The sequence below is a fragment of the Drosophila tropicalis genome, unplaced genomic scaffold (genome assembly GCF_018151085.1).
Source record: "Drosophila tropicalis isolate 14030-0801.00 unplaced genomic scaffold, ASM1815108v1 contig_393, whole genome shotgun sequence".
NCBI lineage: Eukaryota > Metazoa > Arthropoda > Insecta > Diptera > Drosophilidae > Drosophila > Drosophila tropicalis.
Window position 1 is genome coordinate 1,784,585 of NW_027172855.1, and position 18,914 is coordinate 1,803,498.

At 35.1% G+C, this 18,914-nt stretch overlaps 4 protein-coding genes across 8 annotated transcripts; 2 read left to right on the forward strand and 2 right to left on the reverse strand.

Annotated features, from left to right (window-relative positions):
* Positions 1-75: 75 nt before the first annotated feature.
* eIF3h (eukaryotic translation initiation factor 3 subunit h) lies at positions 76-1,542 on the reverse strand. The gene is made up of 3 exons (XM_068284403.1): positions 1,385-1,542; positions 509-1,186; positions 76-439 (listed from the first exon to the last, which is right to left on the reverse strand). Exons 1-3 carry the CDS (start codon positions 1,460-1,462, stop codon positions 182-184), a joined length of 1,014 nt encoding a protein of 337 aa, XP_068140504.1. The 5' UTR covers positions 1,463-1,542; the 3' UTR covers positions 76-181.
* Positions 1,543-1,793: 251 nt separating this feature from the next.
* On the forward strand, positions 1,794-4,659 carry cass (cassowary). 2 transcript variants are annotated; one of them, XR_011031759.1, is made up of 8 exons: positions 1,794-1,981; positions 2,086-2,247; positions 2,315-2,851; positions 2,920-3,120; positions 3,187-3,398; positions 3,465-3,651; positions 3,716-4,244; positions 4,301-4,659. XR_011031759.1 is itself a non-coding variant. In XM_068284786.1 (7 exons), the coding sequence occupies exons 1-7, from the start codon at positions 1,913-1,915 to the stop codon at positions 3,968-3,970; spliced, it is 1,623 nt and encodes a 540-aa protein (XP_068140887.1). In that variant the 5' UTR covers positions 1,794-1,912; the 3' UTR covers positions 3,971-4,659. The 2 variants fall into 2 exon arrangements, 1 of the variants encoding a protein (XP_068140887.1); XM_068284786.1 differs by having other exon boundaries at positions 3,716-4,659.
* A 482-nt stretch (positions 4,660-5,141) lies between these two features.
* Sgt (small glutamine-rich tetratricopeptide containing protein) lies at positions 5,142-6,537 on the reverse strand. Its single transcript, XM_068284426.1, has one exon. It carries the CDS (start codon positions 6,426-6,428, stop codon positions 5,379-5,381), a length of 1,050 nt encoding a protein of 349 aa, XP_068140527.1. The 5' UTR covers positions 6,429-6,537; the 3' UTR covers positions 5,142-5,378.
* Positions 6,538-6,967: 430 nt separating this feature from the next.
* On the forward strand, positions 6,968-17,149 carry vari (MAGUK p55 subfamily member vari). Of its 4 annotated transcripts, XM_068284407.1 has the most exons (11): positions 6,968-7,109; positions 7,275-7,454; positions 8,029-8,126; positions 13,936-14,088; positions 14,152-14,664; positions 15,050-15,148; positions 15,202-15,363; positions 15,429-15,639; positions 15,698-16,029; positions 16,118-16,192; positions 16,278-17,149. In XM_068284407.1, exons 2-11 carry the CDS (start codon positions 7,349-7,351, stop codon positions 16,536-16,538), a joined length of 2,010 nt encoding a protein of 669 aa, XP_068140508.1. In that variant the 5' UTR covers positions 6,968-7,109; positions 7,275-7,348; the 3' UTR covers positions 16,539-17,149. The 4 variants fall into 4 exon arrangements, with proteins under 4 accessions (XP_068140508.1, XP_068140509.1, XP_068140510.1 ...); XM_068284408.1 differs by having other exon boundaries at positions 6,973-7,454; positions 14,152-14,586; XM_068284409.1 differs by having other exon boundaries at positions 6,979-7,454; positions 16,362-17,149.
* The last annotated feature ends 1,765 nt before the right edge of the window (positions 17,150-18,914 follow it).

Consider the following 18,914-nt stretch of genomic DNA (forward strand, 5'->3'; position numbering starts at 1 on the left):
CACCACCCTATCATGCACTTTTAATCTTGTGGAGTGAGTTAAGAGATAAAGATAGAAAAATATACAAAAATAGGCTTATTTTCATCGTCTCCGTCAGTATTTCTATGTTTCTTTGTTTATTGATAGTACTTTTGACTTTTTTCTTGTAGTTCTCCAAATTTCAATACACGTGTGTCTAAATCTACTTGATTTCCTTGGCTTCCTTGGCATTCTGCAACGATTCTGTGATAAATAGTTTGGCCAACGATTGAGAGCAGAATTGGGCAATGTGCTGAGCGTGCGTATTAATCTGTCCAGAAGTTATTGTAGCCGTTAATCTGGCCGGCACAGGCATAGGACGGAACTGCTTGATAACCTCTTCCTCGGACACTGTGGGTTCACCCTTGGATGTACGTACAGCATTCTCGGCAGCCAGCTTAGCCAGAGCACGGTGCTTTTCCTGCAAAATTAAGTGTTTTTTTTCTTTTAATTTAAAGAACTGTATGATTGTATATGATTGATAACTTACCGTATCCTGTTTGAACACGACTTGTTGGTATTTATTATAGCGCACTGCCTCCTGATATAGTTCATCCACACGTTCAATTAAACTGCGCATATGATTCTCCAGCACTGATGCTGTTCCCAAGTCCAAGAAGTTATGACCCTTATCCTCAGGAAGCAGTTCATTCAGCTCACTCATCATAATGTTGGTAAGGGGCGAATTCTTAATTACAATGGGAATCTCAGCAAAGAGACTCTCATATCCCACCTTCAGATTACGGAATGCCTCGGGGGTAAAATCGCCATCCTTGTACATTTGTATGGCCTGTGGCGTTAGTCGATAGGCCTTAAGGCACAAGAAACCGCGAGAAGATTTTTGAGTATCATAGACCACCACCACAGATTCCTCAATGCTGGTCTGATAATGATACTGCGACTCCAGCAGGGCTAGGGATAAACTGTTGCCCACATCGGAGCTCTGATACCAGCCCACATGCAGATGATCCACATTGACTCTACGCAGACGCCGCATCACAGTCAGTTGGTACATTTCCTCGTCCATGGTCTCATCGCCACTCTTGGGAAACGGGAAGCAGTTGGTGATCTCCAGACATTTGTCCACAACAAGGCCAAGCAAAGCGCCCTGGGCAAGATCCATATTATTGGATTCTTCATGGCAATGCTTTACCATTTTCATGACGGCCTGGGGGGGTGGGAAAATTTAATTTTGATTAATTTTTGGACCACTGTAGTTGCCGCATTTACTTGTATTTGTCACTCCCTCACACATACACAGGCACACACACAAGCAACGAGAGAAGCGCGTGGCATTTACTTTCTTGCCAATTAAGCCTCAAATCTCTGTTGCTAGATTTGCGTGTGTAATAAAGGTTCATCTTACCAAGCCGTCGCATTGTACATAGTTTATAGCATTTTCAGTTTCCTCAGTACGAGCATGACGACCACCACGATTTGCCATTTTTATATTTTTTTTGGACGACGAGAGCGAAAAGAAAGGGTATTTTCCAACACTGCAGAAGTATCCCTTGGAGATGGAATTTAAAACTATCGATATGTTGTGAAACTGTATTAGCCAACACTTAAATATCGGTGCAAATATTGTATTGACTAAAATTTTAATTTGATATGAATTTCTATAGTTACTTTGATTTTCGAATGACATAATTATCATTAGCACTACGTGGAATTGACCTGTTATAATAATGATGAGTTGTTGACACTTTTGGTATTTTAATACGGTCACACTGAAGTATTTTGATAGGTGGCAACACTGGCTCAGGCACACCATTTTGTTTGCTGTGTGAAAAGAAATCGTTTAGTGTGCACGAAATAGAAAAAACTTCATAAAATTGGTAAATCTACGAATTAAATTAGTGTTTTTGAATTGGTAAAAAGAACTGCCTTTATAATGGATAACATTGAACGACTTTACAAATGCTACGAGATACTATCCGAAGCGGGTGAAAAAATTTCAGAGGTAGGTGAAAAAAAATGAGAATAGAAGAAAATGTGCCTATCCCTACCGCTGCCCACGCCGGCAAATTCATAGAAAAAAAATTTTATGTAATTTTGTTTTACCAGCACGTTGAAGAATACAAAGAAATATTGAAGGCGGTTAAAGGATCATCGAAAGAGAAACGTTTGGCCTCTCAATTCATTGGAAGCTTCTACAAACATTTTCCGGATTTGGCTGATACTGCAATTGATGCTCAATTCGATCTATGTGAAGATGATGACACACAGGTATGCCAGGGTGGAAGAAGATGATCAATGAACAAATTTATATCATTGTCTTGCGTGATTTGTGCAGATACGTCGCCAGGCCATTAAAGACTTGCCCAAGCTATGTCAGGGCAATGCAGAGGCTACTGCTCGTGTGGGCGACACTTTGGCTCAACTCTTGATACTTGACGACCCCACAGAGTTGCAGCAGGTGAATAACTCTTTACTAAGCATCATCAAATTGGATACAAAAAGCGCGGTTACGGGTCTATTTCAACAAATCACAAATGGCGATGAACCAACTCGTGAGCGGTGTTTAAAATTTATTGCCACTAAGCTATTGACTATGGGACCGACTGTTATCACCAAGGAAATTGAGGAGTATGTTGTTGAGGAGATTAAAAAGGCGCTACAGGATGTCACCGCAGATGAATTTCATCTGTGCATGTCGATTTTGGGGGCAACCAAGTTGGGTAACACCATAACGGGTCACGCTGAATTGGTTAAATTGGCCACAGAGCAGGCTGAACTGAATGCCCCAGAGTCGGCTGATAATATTGCTGTGGATGATGAGATTGTAGAAAGGTTTATTCAATGCGCCAGTGCAGCGGCACCATATTTTTCGGTAAGTCTAATGATCAAAGAATATAAATTAAGAAACAAAATGTTAATAGTGACAATTATTTTGTGTAGAAAACGATCAAATCAACACCATTTGTCTCGTATGTTTGCGATAAACTTTTGCCCCTAAACACTTGGAAATTGATAGCCACTGCTGTCTCACAGGATCAAATACAATTGAGACTTTTGAAAGTATTCGCCGAGATGATTACAAATACAGATAAATTAGATAATGCCAGCGATCGTATTAACAATGTCTATAATGTGTTATTGGTAAGATTTCTAATGGGTTAATATTTAAAAAAGTAAAATTAACATCGCTATATAATTACTTTTTAGGAATACATGCCATTGCCCAAGCTGAGCGATGACGATTTGGCCGTGGGAGATGCCACACCCCCTTCATTTGAATTTTCGCATGCAGAATGTTTACTCTACGCCTTGCATACATTGGGCAAGAAGCATCCTACAAATTTAACCTTTGTTGACGATGCTGAAAAATTAAAAGATTTTCGTGCCAGATTACAATACCTGGCCAGGGGCACACAAGGGTATATATTACTTACAATTATCAACCAAATATCTAGCAAAATTTATGTGTACTCTTCTTTTATCAGATATATTAAGAAATTGGAGGAGTCACTTAAGGGAAAACCAGCAGCGGAACTTAAAACAGAGGAGAATCAATTAAAGCAAACTGCTTTGAAAACCACTTCAAATATAAACGTATTGATTCGTGATCTATTTCATTCACCGCCCATATTTAAACATGATGTTGTATTATCTTGGATTGTGCCTAAAAATGTAATTATTTCTCGTATTATTATTTGTATTGGAATTTAGTACTAAAATTATCTTTTGATACTAGAACAAACTGGGTAAACGTCATACGCCCATCACATTTGGTGATAAACCGGAGGATGCCAATGGCAAGGAACAGGCTGATGAAAAGAAACCGAGACAGTCTAATGAACAGAAATTCTACTCCCCACCATCGGGAAAATATTCAAATAGAGTAAATCAGAATTATGGCAACAATCAGAGGTCAAGACAACGTGGAGGAGGCGGCGGCGGTGGAGGTGGCGGCGGCGGCTACAGGAATCGGCGTTACAATAGATATTAAAACATGGAGAGAGAGATGACCAGCGCATAAAGAAGCACACACAAACCCCTTTAACAGATCTATGTCCTAGTCGTAAAAAGAAAAAAGAAAAATGAAGTCCAGAATAATCAGCAGAGTCTTAAACTTGCAAAAAAAAAAAAAAAAAAAAAAAAAAAAAGAAAAACAATTAAACTTAAAATCAACTTAAAACCTTATGAAAAAAAAAACCAAGAAAGATGACAAACTCCACAAAACTCTACTTGGATATACAACGATGCATTGTTTTGTGTGTCTGGTAAGTACTGATGACAATTTACTTACTAATATTTTCTTCCCTTTATATATTTTCAGTGCCGAATTTTATCAAATTTACAACAACATAAATTTAACAAACAATTGTTCGCCATTCTGATTAATATTTTCTCATCGTCGAACTGCAATGCCCACGGGCCTTTCCCAACATCATCTCTCATTTCTCATCTCATGTTTTTTTTTTTACATTTTATCAATTTTCTTTTGTTTATAATCATTCTGAAAGGCTCTTGGCTTTGTTTCTTTATATACGAACCTTAAATACTATTTATATATGTACATAAATGAATATTTATGAACCTTAAAAAAATATTGCAATATTTATAAATACCATCAAATGAATTTAATAACTAACAAACGCATATAAATAAATATATTCATAACTTTCTTCAAATCGATTCGACGAAAAAAATATTTAAACATTATAAGCGCAATTAGTTTTTATTCAAAGTTAATACATTTTTTTTGTTAACAATTGTACAATGCCAATTTAAAACCACAAACAGCTAAGCAACATTGCAAAATTATTTTTTCTCAATAAAAAGCAAACTTAATAATCCCAATAAATTAAATTTTTGCCATATTTAAAAATGGGAAAATTTAATTGTTTTAGATAAATGGTCAATAACATAGACGTTTACATATTTTGGTTTGATCTAGCACGTTAAATTATATCGGAAAAAGTTGTCGACGTAGTCACATATTTTTGCATCGTTGCAATCTACAATAAACTGCAGGGGATATATGTACTTAAGAATGTTTTGATCAAGTTGGCCATCTTTAGATAAGTTAATTGTCAAAGATCAGAAATTGGGAATTTCAAGGGATTTAAAAAGTATGAATTGGTTTCTAACTTAAAGTTCAAAAAGCAAAGCAAATATTTTGTTTTTCTATATATTTATTATAATCAATAAAAATATAATGTATGTATGTATGTATGTGTAATAGATCCCTTTCTCAATGTATTCGGAACATATAATTTTAAATTTAATTTCTCTTTATTCTTAAATGTTTTGCTTCCTGTTTGTTTGGTTCAAATCCAAATCACGCTGCGTTTTGTGGGATTGGGAAAGACGAGAACAACACACATATGTATTTATATGGATGTAAGCGCAAACTAAATGCTGGGTGGGGGTTGCTGATTACCCGGCTGCTGTTGGCCATCACCAGGAGCACCGGCACCGGGCTGCTGAGCGCCAACCAATTGACTTGCGAAGCTCTGGAACAAATGCAGCATATCATTTGGCATGGCTGGTATTTGGGGAGCAGCACCGCCGCCACCACCGCCGCCGGGTGCAGCACCTGCTCCTGGTGCACCCATATTGGCAAACAGCTGTCCAATCGTATTCATTACCATGGGGTTTTGAGTCATTGATTGTAATTGCTCCAGATCGATTTCAGCACTGCTGAATAAATTTCTGATGTTGGGATTGGCCAGCATGGCATTCAGACCATCTGTGAGATGTGATAGTTGTGGTGGCTGATTACGTGCATTCCTGGCTACCTCCAGGTTGTTTCTGTAGTCTTGATTATCCGGCTCCAGATCGATGGCCTTGGCATATGCCTGTTCTGCCTCATTGTATTTGCCCAGATTGGAGTAGGCAACACCTAGACGGCTATAGGCCTTGCTATAATTGTTGTTATACAGCAAAGCTGATTTGCAGTCGGTTACGGCACGCTCATTATCACCCAGACGAATGTAAGCAGCGGCACGATTACAATAGTAAATGGGATTCTTGGGATCAAATGTTATGGCTCGATTATATTGCAGCAGAGCCTCATTATATTTGCACTCCTTCATTAGTCGATTGCCCTCATTTTTAATGGAATCGGCAAGAGCCAATGATTCGGGATTTCGTTCAATGTACAACGATTGGAAGAGCTCAAACATATCAATATTCTTGGTATTAACCACACTACCAGCAGATCCCGATGGGCCAGATCCATCACCACCTTGTGTTGTTCCTGTTGCGGATTGTGATGTGGTCTCAACTTGAGCTTCCACCGATTCCAGCTGCTCGTCCTCATCACCAACATCGAATGCGGCTTGCAAACATTGTATGGCCACCTCGATTGATTCGCTTTGATCGGGCGACATCACATCCACCTGCTTCTTCAAATAGTCTATGAAGGAGCGCACAAAGCTCTGCTGTACTTTATCCGTCATCTTTTCTATGTTCTTATTATTATGAATATATTCTTTGTGTAGATGATTCTCTTAAATTGTTTCAGACTATCACACTTATGTGGCTCATGCTACAGAATTCAACAGCGTTGCCGTTTTCTGTTACTTATCGAATCTATCGTTATTGCTAGAGTTAAATTGTTGAGACAGCGTTGCCAGATGCCGAATTTTGGAACCTCAAATACGCGGGCTTTTTGAATCTTTTGTTTGTACTATTTTCAACAAACGAAAATATTGTTTACAATATTTCTTGATTTTATAGAACAAATATTGTTCAGAATACAATATTCGGCTAAAATCTCGAGTAGCTTAAGTAAATATTTACCGAATTAAGGGTCTAAGTAAAAAGTGCTAAGGTCTGAGTAAAAAGTGCTAAGGTCGGAGTCGAACCAATGACTTTCGCCAGCCCTGTTTGAATTTATCGTTATCAACTCTTGTTGCAACGGCGCAAAACTTGTTTTGTATTTCTTTTGTTGGTTGAAAGCTTTTTTGGCATCAGTTAGCTCTCTTCTGGCCCTGTTGGAGGTTGCGTTTTTTTCTTCTTAGCCGCTTTGTTGATGTTGCCGTGTTTGGATTAGTTTCCAACTTGTTGTTGTCTGTTTGTGGCGTGGCATCGCGGTTGTGTGTGTGTGTAATCGTTTCTGTGTTTGTGACTTAAACTATGTATGTATAATGACCTAAACAATATTTAATTACATAATTGATTTAGATCTTAAATTTCATTTCTAAAATGAAACATATGTTGAGTTTTTGCCAAAAGTTATAGCCCTAATCTCTTATAAAAACCCCAAACCCACCCAACTACTTTGATTTATTATTTGGATTTAGGCTTTTGTCTTCTTCTTTTCTTCCGCTTATTTTGGGACTTGTCGCCGCCAAAAATATAAAATAAATACCGTAAAATGGTTCGTTGGAGTGCACGCTCTAGACGGGCGCGCCAGGATAAGGTGGAATTGCTCGCCAGCAATAATAAAGTGAATTCGGGCGACGATGAGACATCCGATAACGGTAAGTTGTTTAACATTTAACGGTTTTGTAAACTGTAAAAGAGATGAAAAACCTTATCCTACAATTATTTGTTGGTATTAAGTAATTTTAATAATTGTTCCACAAAGTTTAGTAATAGAATTATTTTATTGTAAATTTTTAATTTAATAGTAAGATATCAGACTAAATAATTTCCTTATACTCATAAATACTCTGATCCTTATGATATATCCAATTCCGTCTTAATACTCAGGAAAATATTGTTAATATTTTGTCCTCTGTCCTGACTATATGTTAGGTCCTTATTATCCTTTTAAACAAGCTGTCAGAGCATTTGACGAGTAACTAATGGCGTACAAACATATGTATGTACATATGTACATATACATATATAGCTAAACGGGGTTTTGATCCTTTAATACGTATAATGTTTTTATGTAATTGTAGTGCCATAACCAAAATCATTATAAACTGCCATTTAACACCAACTGGAAATACAATTTCCTAGCCTAAACTAGTTTCTCTGCTAGTTTTTTTTGCTAAATTTTGACTGTGATTTGCTAATCAAACAATCTTTATTAACTTAATCTTGCAGCTGCTTATCGTAATTCTGCTGATCTCTCTGATACCGATGAAATATTTCTAAAGGGTCTTTTACTGAGCAATCCCTCAACGCCGCACAAGGAGCTTATGGTATGTAGTTCATGAGTTTTCCATTTTTTGTTATTGTTGCTGACCCAGTTTATATGGCACCAAGCATCTGTTCAATATGAGGAAAAAAAAATTTACTTATGTGTTTTTCACATTTTCCATTTCCACACCAATACACACACAAAACTCATCTTTGTTTACGTTTACTTTGCATGTTGATTATATCTCGACCGAAATTTTCATGTGTCAGTGTGTGTGTGTGTGTGTGTGTGTATTTGCGCTCCACTATACGCTTTTCTTTATTACATCATTTTGCTTACTTGAAGTCTGAGTCGATTTTCTAAATCACTCACAATTGATTTTAGGCTAACGCTTCTTAGATTTGCCTTTTTCTATGAATGATATTGAGCTGTTATGTTGGCCTAAATCTCATTTCTTTTGTTTTCTGATTAAGTGACAAGTACTTGATTATATGTACTTACGGGTAGATACTTTTTCTGCTATTGTGTCTCGGTTACGGGACATGTCTTTTATGACTACTTTTTATGGCCCAATTAACACCAAGTCTCTATGTATGTATTTTCTGCTTTGCTTTTTTCGCACTAAACTTGACCCCCTAGAAGACGTGCCAGAATTATCGTTACATCATTGAATCAATGTACTTGACCTCGAGTCAAGAAGAAAAAGGTCCATTGATTTTTCTGTTTGTCCTCAATCATAATAATAAAAAATAAAAAAAGGTGGGAACCATCTTACCATGAGTTTTCTTATAATAAAAGCAATTTCCATAAAATTCCGCTGTATAATCAAATAATAAATATGTATTTTTGTTTTCTTATGCGGAAAACACGCAAATAACCTAAGAAAGCTAATTAGTTTTTTTTATTATAATGGCTTATATGCCCTTCTCTGACGAAAGTTAAAACAAATCAAATTCTAATGTGTATACTAAATAATAATAATCGTTAAGCTTGCTTATGGCTATGTAACACTATGTTACACTTGGTATTTCAACTAAAAGTAAAAAGAGTAATACCTGAGGATTACCTGATTTTACTTTTAAAACTAAGTTCGTCTCTGATATGTAGGTCTGCAAAATTTTCAATCAAACATTTCCCTTAACCTTATAGAAACATAATAACAAAGAAATTATAATAATATTTCAAAAGATTTTTACGTCTTGTGCGCTTAATAAACAATCTTTTGAATTCAGATTTTTTTTATTAAAATGCTCTGGGCAATTAAAATGTAATATCGATATTTTGACTTATTTTAAACTTTGTAGCTGTCTGTTTCTACACAAGCTCAATTCTTAGCGTTTCAGCTTAAATCACCTAACCACTTAACCAACAGCTAAGATTCTTTGATGATGTGAATTTCATATTTTTTGTTAGTTTTTTAAAAATCTGTTGGTTTTTCGAGAGGGATGAATAAGTAAAAGTAAATTAGACTATAAAGAATGGCTGGTCAAATTGCCTCTTATGACAATAATATCTGACTCTAACACAAATCCTAAGTTTTTCTTTTACTTTTATGTATGTTTCAGAAGTATGTACAAACTAAAAATACTCGTTAAAATGCCTATGTAAAATCAAAAGTGACATCGCGTGACGTAGATAATTAGAATTTGTGAAGCAAACATTTGCCCAGACCAACATTATGATTGTGGTTAGTAGTAAGATGGTGTTGTTGTTGTTGTGTTGAGAAAGGCAGTGAAAGTAATTAAAGATACAAGTCACGAGATAAGTGAATATGAAATGTCACCTAACGATTCCATCAACTTACAAAACTCACACACACAAACACACCCTCTTCTGAGTTTATGTAGATTACAAGTTACATACAGACCAAATGCAAGAAGAAGAAAAAAACCGGTTATTTGGTGAATATGCTTTTTTTTTTTTTTTAGTTCGAAAACGTTTTCAATGTAAATAACACATACCTTTGCTTACCCGTGTATTAATTATGAACTTTATGTTGGCTCAAAAGTTGTTGGCCTAATAATGCCGAAAAGCTCCCTCTCTTTTTATTTTTCTCTTAATGTCTCTCTCAGTCTCTCACTATTTCTAACTCTCTCACAACGCTTTCTTGAGCGGCTTGAGTACAGTTGTAATATGTTTGTGTTAATTTGAGCTTACAGCTCGCTAGAGAGACAGACCTAGCCCTCGCACAGTGGCCATTAACGTAAAAGAACTCTGAATTAAGGCCTATTGGCTACAGTGGTAACTTTTATTCTAAAGCGTTGGGCGTTTTCGAAATTCAATTCTTACTTTCTCGACTCCAAAGTAAAATATACCGTAAATAGTATAGCTTTTATCTGGGTTTTGATATTTCTTCGATATCTTAACGCAAAATTCAGTTTATGACGGGAAAAAATGAATTATAAAATATATTGTTAGAAGATTTGAAACATTTATATTTATTTGAAGAAAAACATTTTAATTTAAAATTTAGTATATCAAAAAATTAATTAAAATATAATAGTAGAAATTAAAAACAAATTAGAAGTATAAAACTTAAAGTTGCAAAAATACATACATATGTATATAATTCGGTGACTTAAAAATTATTTAAAAATAAAGACACATACTAAATTGAGGATAATAATTTAGACAAAATTTTTACATTTTAAATCTGTAAATTTAAAATATAAGTGATATACTTAAAGTATATTGAAAATAAACACTTTTTCCTAGGTTTAATCTTTTTGTAATTAATCAAATTAAAAAGGAAAAAATATTAAAAAGGTAATTTAATAATTAATTAAAAAGTTTAATCATATTAGACCACTGTGCGAGCTAGCCCTCGCTCTCGCTGAGTAAACTTGGTTTTGGGGCTTGGACGCATTGATGTGATGTGAGTCAGTTAGTCACTTAGTCCATAGCGAGCAGCTCGAAGGTGAGGTTGTCGTTTTGAATACGTGTTAACGCTTACACGGTCGAATCGTTCACATTGAGTGAGCACATGTGTATTGGTGTTAGTGTGGCTAAAACGGGGCGGCATATGCAACAGTTAGTTTTCAACTCTCGCTCTTTTCGAGAAATAAGAAAAACGCGGCTCAAATCGAATATTAACAAGTGCCTGGCTAAAATGAAGAAAAACTAAAGAAATCAGAAAACTGATTGTGATCAAAAATAACTAGAAACTGGAGCAAGTGTAAATTGCCTTGGTTACGCTTCCAAAACACCAAAACACCGTAAAAATGAGCTTTTTTCTTAGCCAACTTTTCGAGTATTGATGACGTAGTCGAGACGAGAATCGGTTTCTTTCTTGGTCGTTTTTTTTTTGTTTTATTATATTGTGTAACTTGGCCAACAAACTGTCTTAACTGGGCTTTGGCGTATCCAAAAAAAAAAAAAAAAAAAAAACTCCGAGAAAACGGTGTTGCATGCTCACACGACTCACACACACAGACATTCAAAATTAAATATATATACAAACATTTATATATACGCAGGGGCAAGCCCTCGCTCTCTTCAGCTCCCGCTCACACACACATAAACACAAACACACACACACACACCAATAATACACCTTTCGCTCTTCTTGGCTTAAAACGCTCGCGCGTTTTGGGAGTGGCTCCCCAAAAACAAAAAAACAAAAATTGGAAAAAGTGTTTTTCTTTTAAAAAAGTGAACAAACAATTGAAATTTGAAATAATTTTTAAATTATAAAAATTTTTGAAGCTTCTTATCCAATTTACTTCATATAACTGGTTTTTCTCACATTTTTCGAATAGTCTTAACCTTCGTCATTATTTTAAATAAATTTCATTGTTGTTTACGTATTTCTCTCTGCCATATAGAGATATTTTTGCCCATCTTTTAAGTTTTTTTTTTCACTACTAAACATGTTGTTGAATTAACAATTTGGTTAATTAGTTATTACCTGTTAAGAGATGTTTTAAAATGTTTCTATTCATATGAAATGTGGGAAGGTGAAAGCCCTCTTTTAGATATCAATAACAATTGTCGCTTCTATAAGTGTGTGTGTCTGGGTGTGTGAATGGGTGTGGGTGTGTGTATGAGGATGGGGATAGTCTGTCGTGTGGGGCTTCTTTCTGTTTTTGCATGCGGAAGAAGGGCTAAGGCAGATAGACAGGCTAACAACACGGACAAAGCGTTAATAATACAACCTCTAAAGTCGCTCTTAGCCGTTAAGCAGATTGGCTAAATAGTAACTTAATAGCAGCACATTCCTCTGTATTGATGTTGAATTGATCTTGAACTTCAAAATCAAGCTGATCAACTATACATATATCTATATATGTATAACAAATTATTGCAAGAGTAAACTTCACGGTCTGTCTTTAGATTTGCTGTAATATGATATTCGCGAGATAGGACTCACTGTTACAAGACGACAAGGTGTATCACAGCAGCAATTCAGTGGCGATTCTAAGCTAAAGAAATCGGGAAAAATTTGAAAACTTTTATTTACAAGCAATTTTATTGTGATATGGCCCCGAAAATTCCATAGAAATCTTTTTCAGATTCCACTAATTTTCAGTGAAACCATTTTGTTAGTATCAGGCTTCCCTCTTACCGGGAGAAAAAAAGTCAAAAAAATATTCAAAACATTGTCATTTCCAGACACCCAGGTCTTCTCCTTGGATTCGCACTGAAATCCTTTCCAAAATCTCAGCCAAACTTTAACTAAATAAAACTTGAAAACTACAATCTTAGAGATTCAAAGAAGTATTTAAAATTTAAATATTAATCTTCTTACAATAAATATACTAAGATAAAAAGAATTATATAGAGTACTTCGACAATAATTATATTAATAATAAATAATTTATAAACTTTCAATGTTCTTCGAAAATATTCTTAAGTATTCCACAATAGTCTTATTCAGAATGAATAATAGAATTTTCCTGCATGAGGTTTTCTGCATGAATTATTTATGAACTTTCAATTGAAACTCTTAGAAAAAACTTTCTATTATTCTACAGAGCTAAGACCTAAACAATCTCTGCCTCCCCATCTATAGTTATGCTCCATGCCATGCTCCCTATAGTTTATTTAGCTAATGCAATTTCTTCTTTTTTTTTTTGCACTTCTTCTTTCTACTTGTATTTGTCATCAGAAATAGAAAGAAAAGTCGTTCCCCTAAATTGTCAGATACATACTGATATAAATGTATTGTAGTTTATACATACAAACGTACATACATATAAATACATATTGCATGAGTGACTGAGTGACTGTCTTCATCATCAACTTGTGGGCGGAAATTGCGGAGCAAAAATAATGAATATAAATATACATAGAGAGAGCCAACCAGATGATGATGTTGATAGGGGAGGACCCGAAAAGAAGCCGTTTGTTTGCTTTGAAAGAAAACAAATATTCCGCAAAGTAGACAGAATATCAAGCCGGAAGAGAATAATTAAATCAAAGTACTTTTGCTTTACTTCTAATTTCAACAACAAGCTCAAACAATGGGCTTATTTAGTTCTGAAAGGGCGACCTAAATTTCCATACGGAACGACCTAGTTTTTGACCTAAGACTCAAAGAATGTTATAGTGACAGTCGAAGAGAAAAAGAGTTCACAAAGGTTAAATAAGAGCTAACCAAAAATGAAAAAACATTCAACCAATTAACGCAAGACAAACTCAATTAAGTTGAGGACCAGACCAGGCCAGACCAGAGAGCAAGAGCATAGCAAAAAATGAGATGAGATGAAATGACTCGAGTCGAGTTGACTTGACCTAGGGCAGGCATACGCCCCATGACAAAAATAATAATACTAATAAAAAAGAAAAGATAAATGACACAAAAATTTAATTAGATAGTTGGATAAATGTCTTAACAAAGTGTGTGTCTTTTTATAACTTCATATTCGCAGTTAAATCCCGTCGAGCCACAGCCAGTGCCAGCATTTTTACCCGCTCATCTTAATAATAAACCGATCTGTGACGATATTATACGTAAATTTTCACCCTCAAGACGTCTGGAGTCACGTGAGTTAGCCAAACTATTGGCCCAACCACATTTTCGTGTAAGTGGGAAAAAAATTTCTTATGATGCATATTAATTAGAAATCTCTTTTCCTTTCAATTAGGCCCTTTTGCGTGCCCACGATGAGATAGGATATTTATATGAGCAACGTTTGAAATCAGCTGGCGGTTCACTTACCAAACTTGAAGTCACATCTCAACGACAATCGGGCGGTTATCTATATACAGAGGATATATTAAATACCAAAATGCCAGTGGAAACCATAAAAATGGTGGGCCTACGACGGGATCCCAAACAGCCTTTGGGTCTGACAGTCGAAATGGATGAGTACAAACAGTTGGTGGTGGCACGCATCCTGGCTGGCGGTGTTATTGACAAACAAGGAATGCTTAATGTGGGTGATGTCATTTTGGAGGTAAATGGCACTTCAGTACGTTCGCCAGATGAACTTCAAGTGGAGGTATCGCGAGCCAAGGAGAATTTAACACTAAAAATTGGACCCAATGTTGATGAGGAGATCAAAAGTGGTCGCTATACGGTCAGTGGTGGTGTGGGTAGTGGGGGTCAGGTTAAACAGAATGGCATCACGAATCTTCAGACGGGCAAGAAGCTAGCGGTAAGTTTTATGTGTGTTTGCTTGCCAATTTTATCAATTTACAAAAATGAGACTTTGCCCGCTTTTTTGCATGAATTTTGAATAGTTTTCAAAACTGTTTGTTTTTTTCTCTTTACTTCTGAATTTGAATTTTAACAAAAAACTGTTGCAACCAATTGTTAAATTTCACTTTTATTTCTTAAATTAATTTTATTCAAAGAATGTTAAACGATTTTTCATTTGTATTACACATTGAAATTAATGTACTTGCAATTAGTAACATCCTAAGCGAATCTATCAAAATTCTAGACACTGCAATTAAGTAAGTAAATCTTGGCATTCTAACGATAAGATCAACCCTATATATCGAAATCCATATTAATTGTTTATTCTTTTTTCTATATAGTGCTATATGCGAGCCCTATTTTCATACAATCCATCAGAGGATACATTACTACCATGCCGAGATATTGGTTTACCATTCAAATCGGGCGATATCTTGCAAGTAAGTTTCGAAAATTTGATCAGTTCGACCAATAATTTGTATTCCTTTTAAAGATCATCAATGTCAAAGATCCAAATTGGTGGCAAGCCAAGAATATTACGGCCGAATCGGGAAAAATTGGTTTAATACCCTCACAGGAATTGGAAGAGCGTCGCAAGGCATTCGTAGCACCCGAGGCTGATTATGTGCACAAAATTGGCATTTGTGGAACTAGAGTGAGTCAAAAGCTAATCTATGTTTTAATCAATCAACTAATAATATGCTGTATATATGTTTTTAGATATCGAAACGTAAGCGTAAAACCATGTATCGTTCGGTGGCCAATTGTGAGTTCGATAAGGCCGAACTTTTGCTATACGAGGAGGTAACTCGTATGCCGCCATTCCGTAGGAAAACTCTAGTATTGATCGGTGTTTCCGGTGTGGGCAGACGTACGCTCAAAAATCGTTTGATTAACAGTGATGTTGATAAGTTTGGAGCCATTATTCCACGTAAGTAGAATGAAACTTTTACTCAAGGAAGATGTTGATTAATTTATTTGCTTGATAGATACAAGTCGCCCGAAACGTGCCTTGGAGGAGAATGGTGTTAGCTATTGGTTCATGGATCGCGAGGAAATGGAAGAGGCAGTCAAACAAAATGAATTTCTCGAATATGGCGAACATAATGGCAATTTATATGGCACACATTTACAGTCCATTAAAGATGTCATCAATAGCGGGCGCATGTGCATTTTGGATTGTGCACCAAATGCTTTAAAAATACTGCACAATAGCCAGGAATTGATGCCATTTGTTATATATGTAGCAGCACCTGGCATGGAACAGCTCAAGACCATATATGCGGATCGTCGTGCCACTGGGTCCAATAGAAATTTATCTGTAGGTTTTAGGCTAGAATTTCTTAGTTGGTTGCCCCATAATCCTCTTCCCTCCTTATAATGCGGATTTATCCATATTATATTTACAGTTTGATCGTCAAAGTTCCATACGCTTCAGTTCCAGACGTGCACGTACACTAGAATCCCTAGCATCGCTCTATGAGGTAACGATTGTGAAAGTGAAAAATTGTGTTGAAAGTCTTAAATTAATATCAATCATTTAATGTGTCCCATGCTTAAATCATTTAGGCCACCTTAGTAGCTCTATTAGATCTCTGCTTGAATACACAAACCTTGCTTAATTCATATGATCTCTATCAATCTTTTGCACAGGACGACGATCTTATAGCCACAGTGGAGGAATCGAGTTTCGTGCAACGAAAATATGAGAAATACTTTGACATGGTCATTGTCAACGATGATTTCGATGAGACGTTCCGTCAAGTGGTTGAGACTCTGGACCAAATGAGTCACGAGGAACAATGGGTGCCCGTAAATTGGATTTATTAGAACAGAAAAACACACTTATATAATCTTCGAATATTGTAACGAAAGAAAACACCAGTAATTGTTTGAAAATTTTTCATATGAACCTAAAAAGAAAATTATCCGCTTATGAAAAGATATAAAAATGTTCAAGTTTGCATTAGATTTTTGTAATTAGTTTTTTGTTAAACCAAATTAACTAAATTCAATCATTTAATGTTTTATTTTACTTATCTAAATGCCCTCCGTCTATTATTGGATTATTTAACTATAAGTCTAATTTTATAGAAAACGAATTCGTCCATTTTACAAGCTGTTTTTATATTTAATTTATACTATTTCGTATATTCTTTTTACATACAAATTGTATGTATGACAACCGCATATATTTTATACATATAATTTAACGAATCTCTTGAGTACAATCAGTTTCAAAACTCTGCCAACATACAACATATATATATATATATATATGTATATCATTTAGTTTTTAGTTTTTTTTGTTTGATTCCAATGAAATGTATAGTAAAATATTGATGTAATTTCTCTTCCCCTCGTTTCTATTGAAGAGCAAAGAAGAAATAAATAAGCATTTGGCTCAAATGAAATAAATAAACTGTCTTTAACGCAAACAATTTCTTTCAACATCAAATCTGTTACTGAGAATATGCTTTCTATTCATTCAGAGAATTTGAAATATACAAACATTGTTTATGCTCAAAGTTTTGTTCCTCTCTAAACTTAGTCGTCCTAGTATAGTCGAAAGAAATATTAGGACAATTTCCAAAACCGAAAATCATATCAAAAGATACAATTTTTCTGTAGCATCTTAAGAAATGATAAGATTTCATAGCATACTTTGCGGTGGTGCATGAAATTCTTGAGTTGTGAGTAGTAACAAGAAAATCAATTTTGTCGACTTTTCATTTATTTGTACATCGAGACTTAAAAAAAAAAAAATTATGTTTATTGTAGATTTCGTTTATTAAATATAGTCCAAGTAAAAACTTATCACAATTTAAAGGTAATTTGTAAGAAATTAGACAGAAGATATTTGTGCAAAATTATTAAAATATACTTTTCAAAGTCATTTTCAATAGTAAAACTAATAATTAAAAGGTCCTGAGTCGAGTTTTCTTTATTTTTGTTGTCGTTTGTTAGAAGAAAGAGTATTCGCTGACTTGCTTAACAGCTTTGAAGGTAATAGATGTTTTTTTTTGTTTTTATTTTGACAAGTTCGTTTCGCACTAACCCAATGACTTAATCTTTATCACATTGACTTTTGGATTTCATAATCACGTTTTTAGCAAAACACATCCACACATGGACACGTATGCAACTTATCTTTTATTGCCACTTTGTATTTTCTGCTGACTCAATTTGGATTCTGATTTACCAAACAATAAAGAAATAACACGAGAGTTCAAATGTCGTGATTCGATTTCCAGTGCAAAATCAATTTACGTCAATTGCAGCCAAAAGATTAGCCTCGTTCTAGATTTTGTGTGTGTGTTTTTTTTTTTGTGAATTAAAAATTGCCTGCTCCCATATAAAATACAATGCCTATATAAATCAATCCCTGATAATAATAAACAGAACAGATCTCAGTGGGGGGCCTCCCTCCGATCCACCACAGCTCGCTCGCTCGCTCGCACGCCTCTCTCTGTCTTCCCTGACAACAAGGCACAATAACAGCCGGCTAATGACTGCAGTCATCTTCTTTATGTTTATTTTCGTATTGATTATAATTATCAAAAGCTGAATAAAACCAAAAATAGTCACCCAGTCGGTCAGATTTGTAAAACAGATTCAGATACAGATACAGATATATATATTTATACGCGGCATACATCATTTGTGCCTTGCGGTATTTACCGTTACATGACGCAAACCTGGCTAAAAATAAAACACAACTCTTTTTTGTTAAACACAATCGAAAAAAAAAAATCAAAATGACACAAGTGCACCCACTTAAAGTCATGCAAATGAAGATTGTTCATCCAGTTGATTCAACGTGAAATATCGCCAGACATCGGTCCTTATCAATTGCCGACATCGAACTTGAAATTGTGTAATATAATATAAGTAACCCACCTAATATTGACAAACGAGACGGGGGCACGTGGCATGCAAATGAATCAAATACTCTTTGGCATAACATTATGAATTTTATTTCACTTTTGGGCAAGCACGGGTACACCCCAAAAAAAAAGTTATAAACAAAATAATAGCAGCAGCAAAAAGTTAATTAAATCCATGCGAACGTCAATTCGCAAGAAAATTTATGGCTTTTACTTTTCCATTATAAATAATGGAATAAATATTTGTCCAAAGTCTTTAACGGAAATTTGATCTTCTATTTTAGCTCGTAAATATTTGTTGATATGAAATATTTGCCTA

Excerpts from the sequence above, each read along its gene's own strand:
- eIF3h (XM_068284403.1), bottom strand. The coding sequence starts at position 1,462 with ATGGCAAATCGTGGTGGTCGTCATGCTCGTACTGAGGAAACTGAAAAT. Across the intron at positions 1,187-1,384 it reads ATGTACAATGCGACGGCTTG|GCCGTCATGAAAATGGTAAA; the intron begins GTAAGATGAACC and ends CCACCCCCCCAG. Across the intron at positions 440-508 it reads TCGTGTTCAAACAGGATACG|GAAAAGCACCGTGCTCTGGC; the intron begins GTAAGTTATCAA and ends TTAATTTTGCAG.
- cass (XM_068284786.1), top strand. The coding sequence starts at position 1,913 with ATGGATAACATTGAACGACTTTACAAATGCTACGAGATACTATCCGAA. Across the intron at positions 1,982-2,085 it reads CGGGTGAAAAAATTTCAGAG|CACGTTGAAGAATACAAAGA; the intron begins GTAGGTGAAAAA and ends TTGTTTTACCAG. Across the intron at positions 3,652-3,715 it reads CTTGGATTGTGCCTAAAAAT|AACAAACTGGGTAAACGTCA; the intron begins GTAATTATTTCT and ends TTTTGATACTAG.
- Sgt (XM_068284426.1), bottom strand. The coding sequence starts at position 6,428 with ATGACGGATAAAGTACAGCAGAGCTTTGTGCGCTCCTTCATAGACTAT.
- vari (XM_068284407.1), top strand. The coding sequence starts at position 7,349 with ATGGTTCGTTGGAGTGCACGCTCTAGACGGGCGCGCCAGGATAAGGTG. Across the intron at positions 15,149-15,201 it reads AATCGGGCGATATCTTGCAA|ATCATCAATGTCAAAGATCC; the intron begins GTAAGTTTCGAA and ends TTCCTTTTAAAG. Across the intron at positions 15,364-15,428 it reads TTGGCATTTGTGGAACTAGA|ATATCGAAACGTAAGCGTAA; the intron begins GTGAGTCAAAAG and ends ATATGTTTTTAG.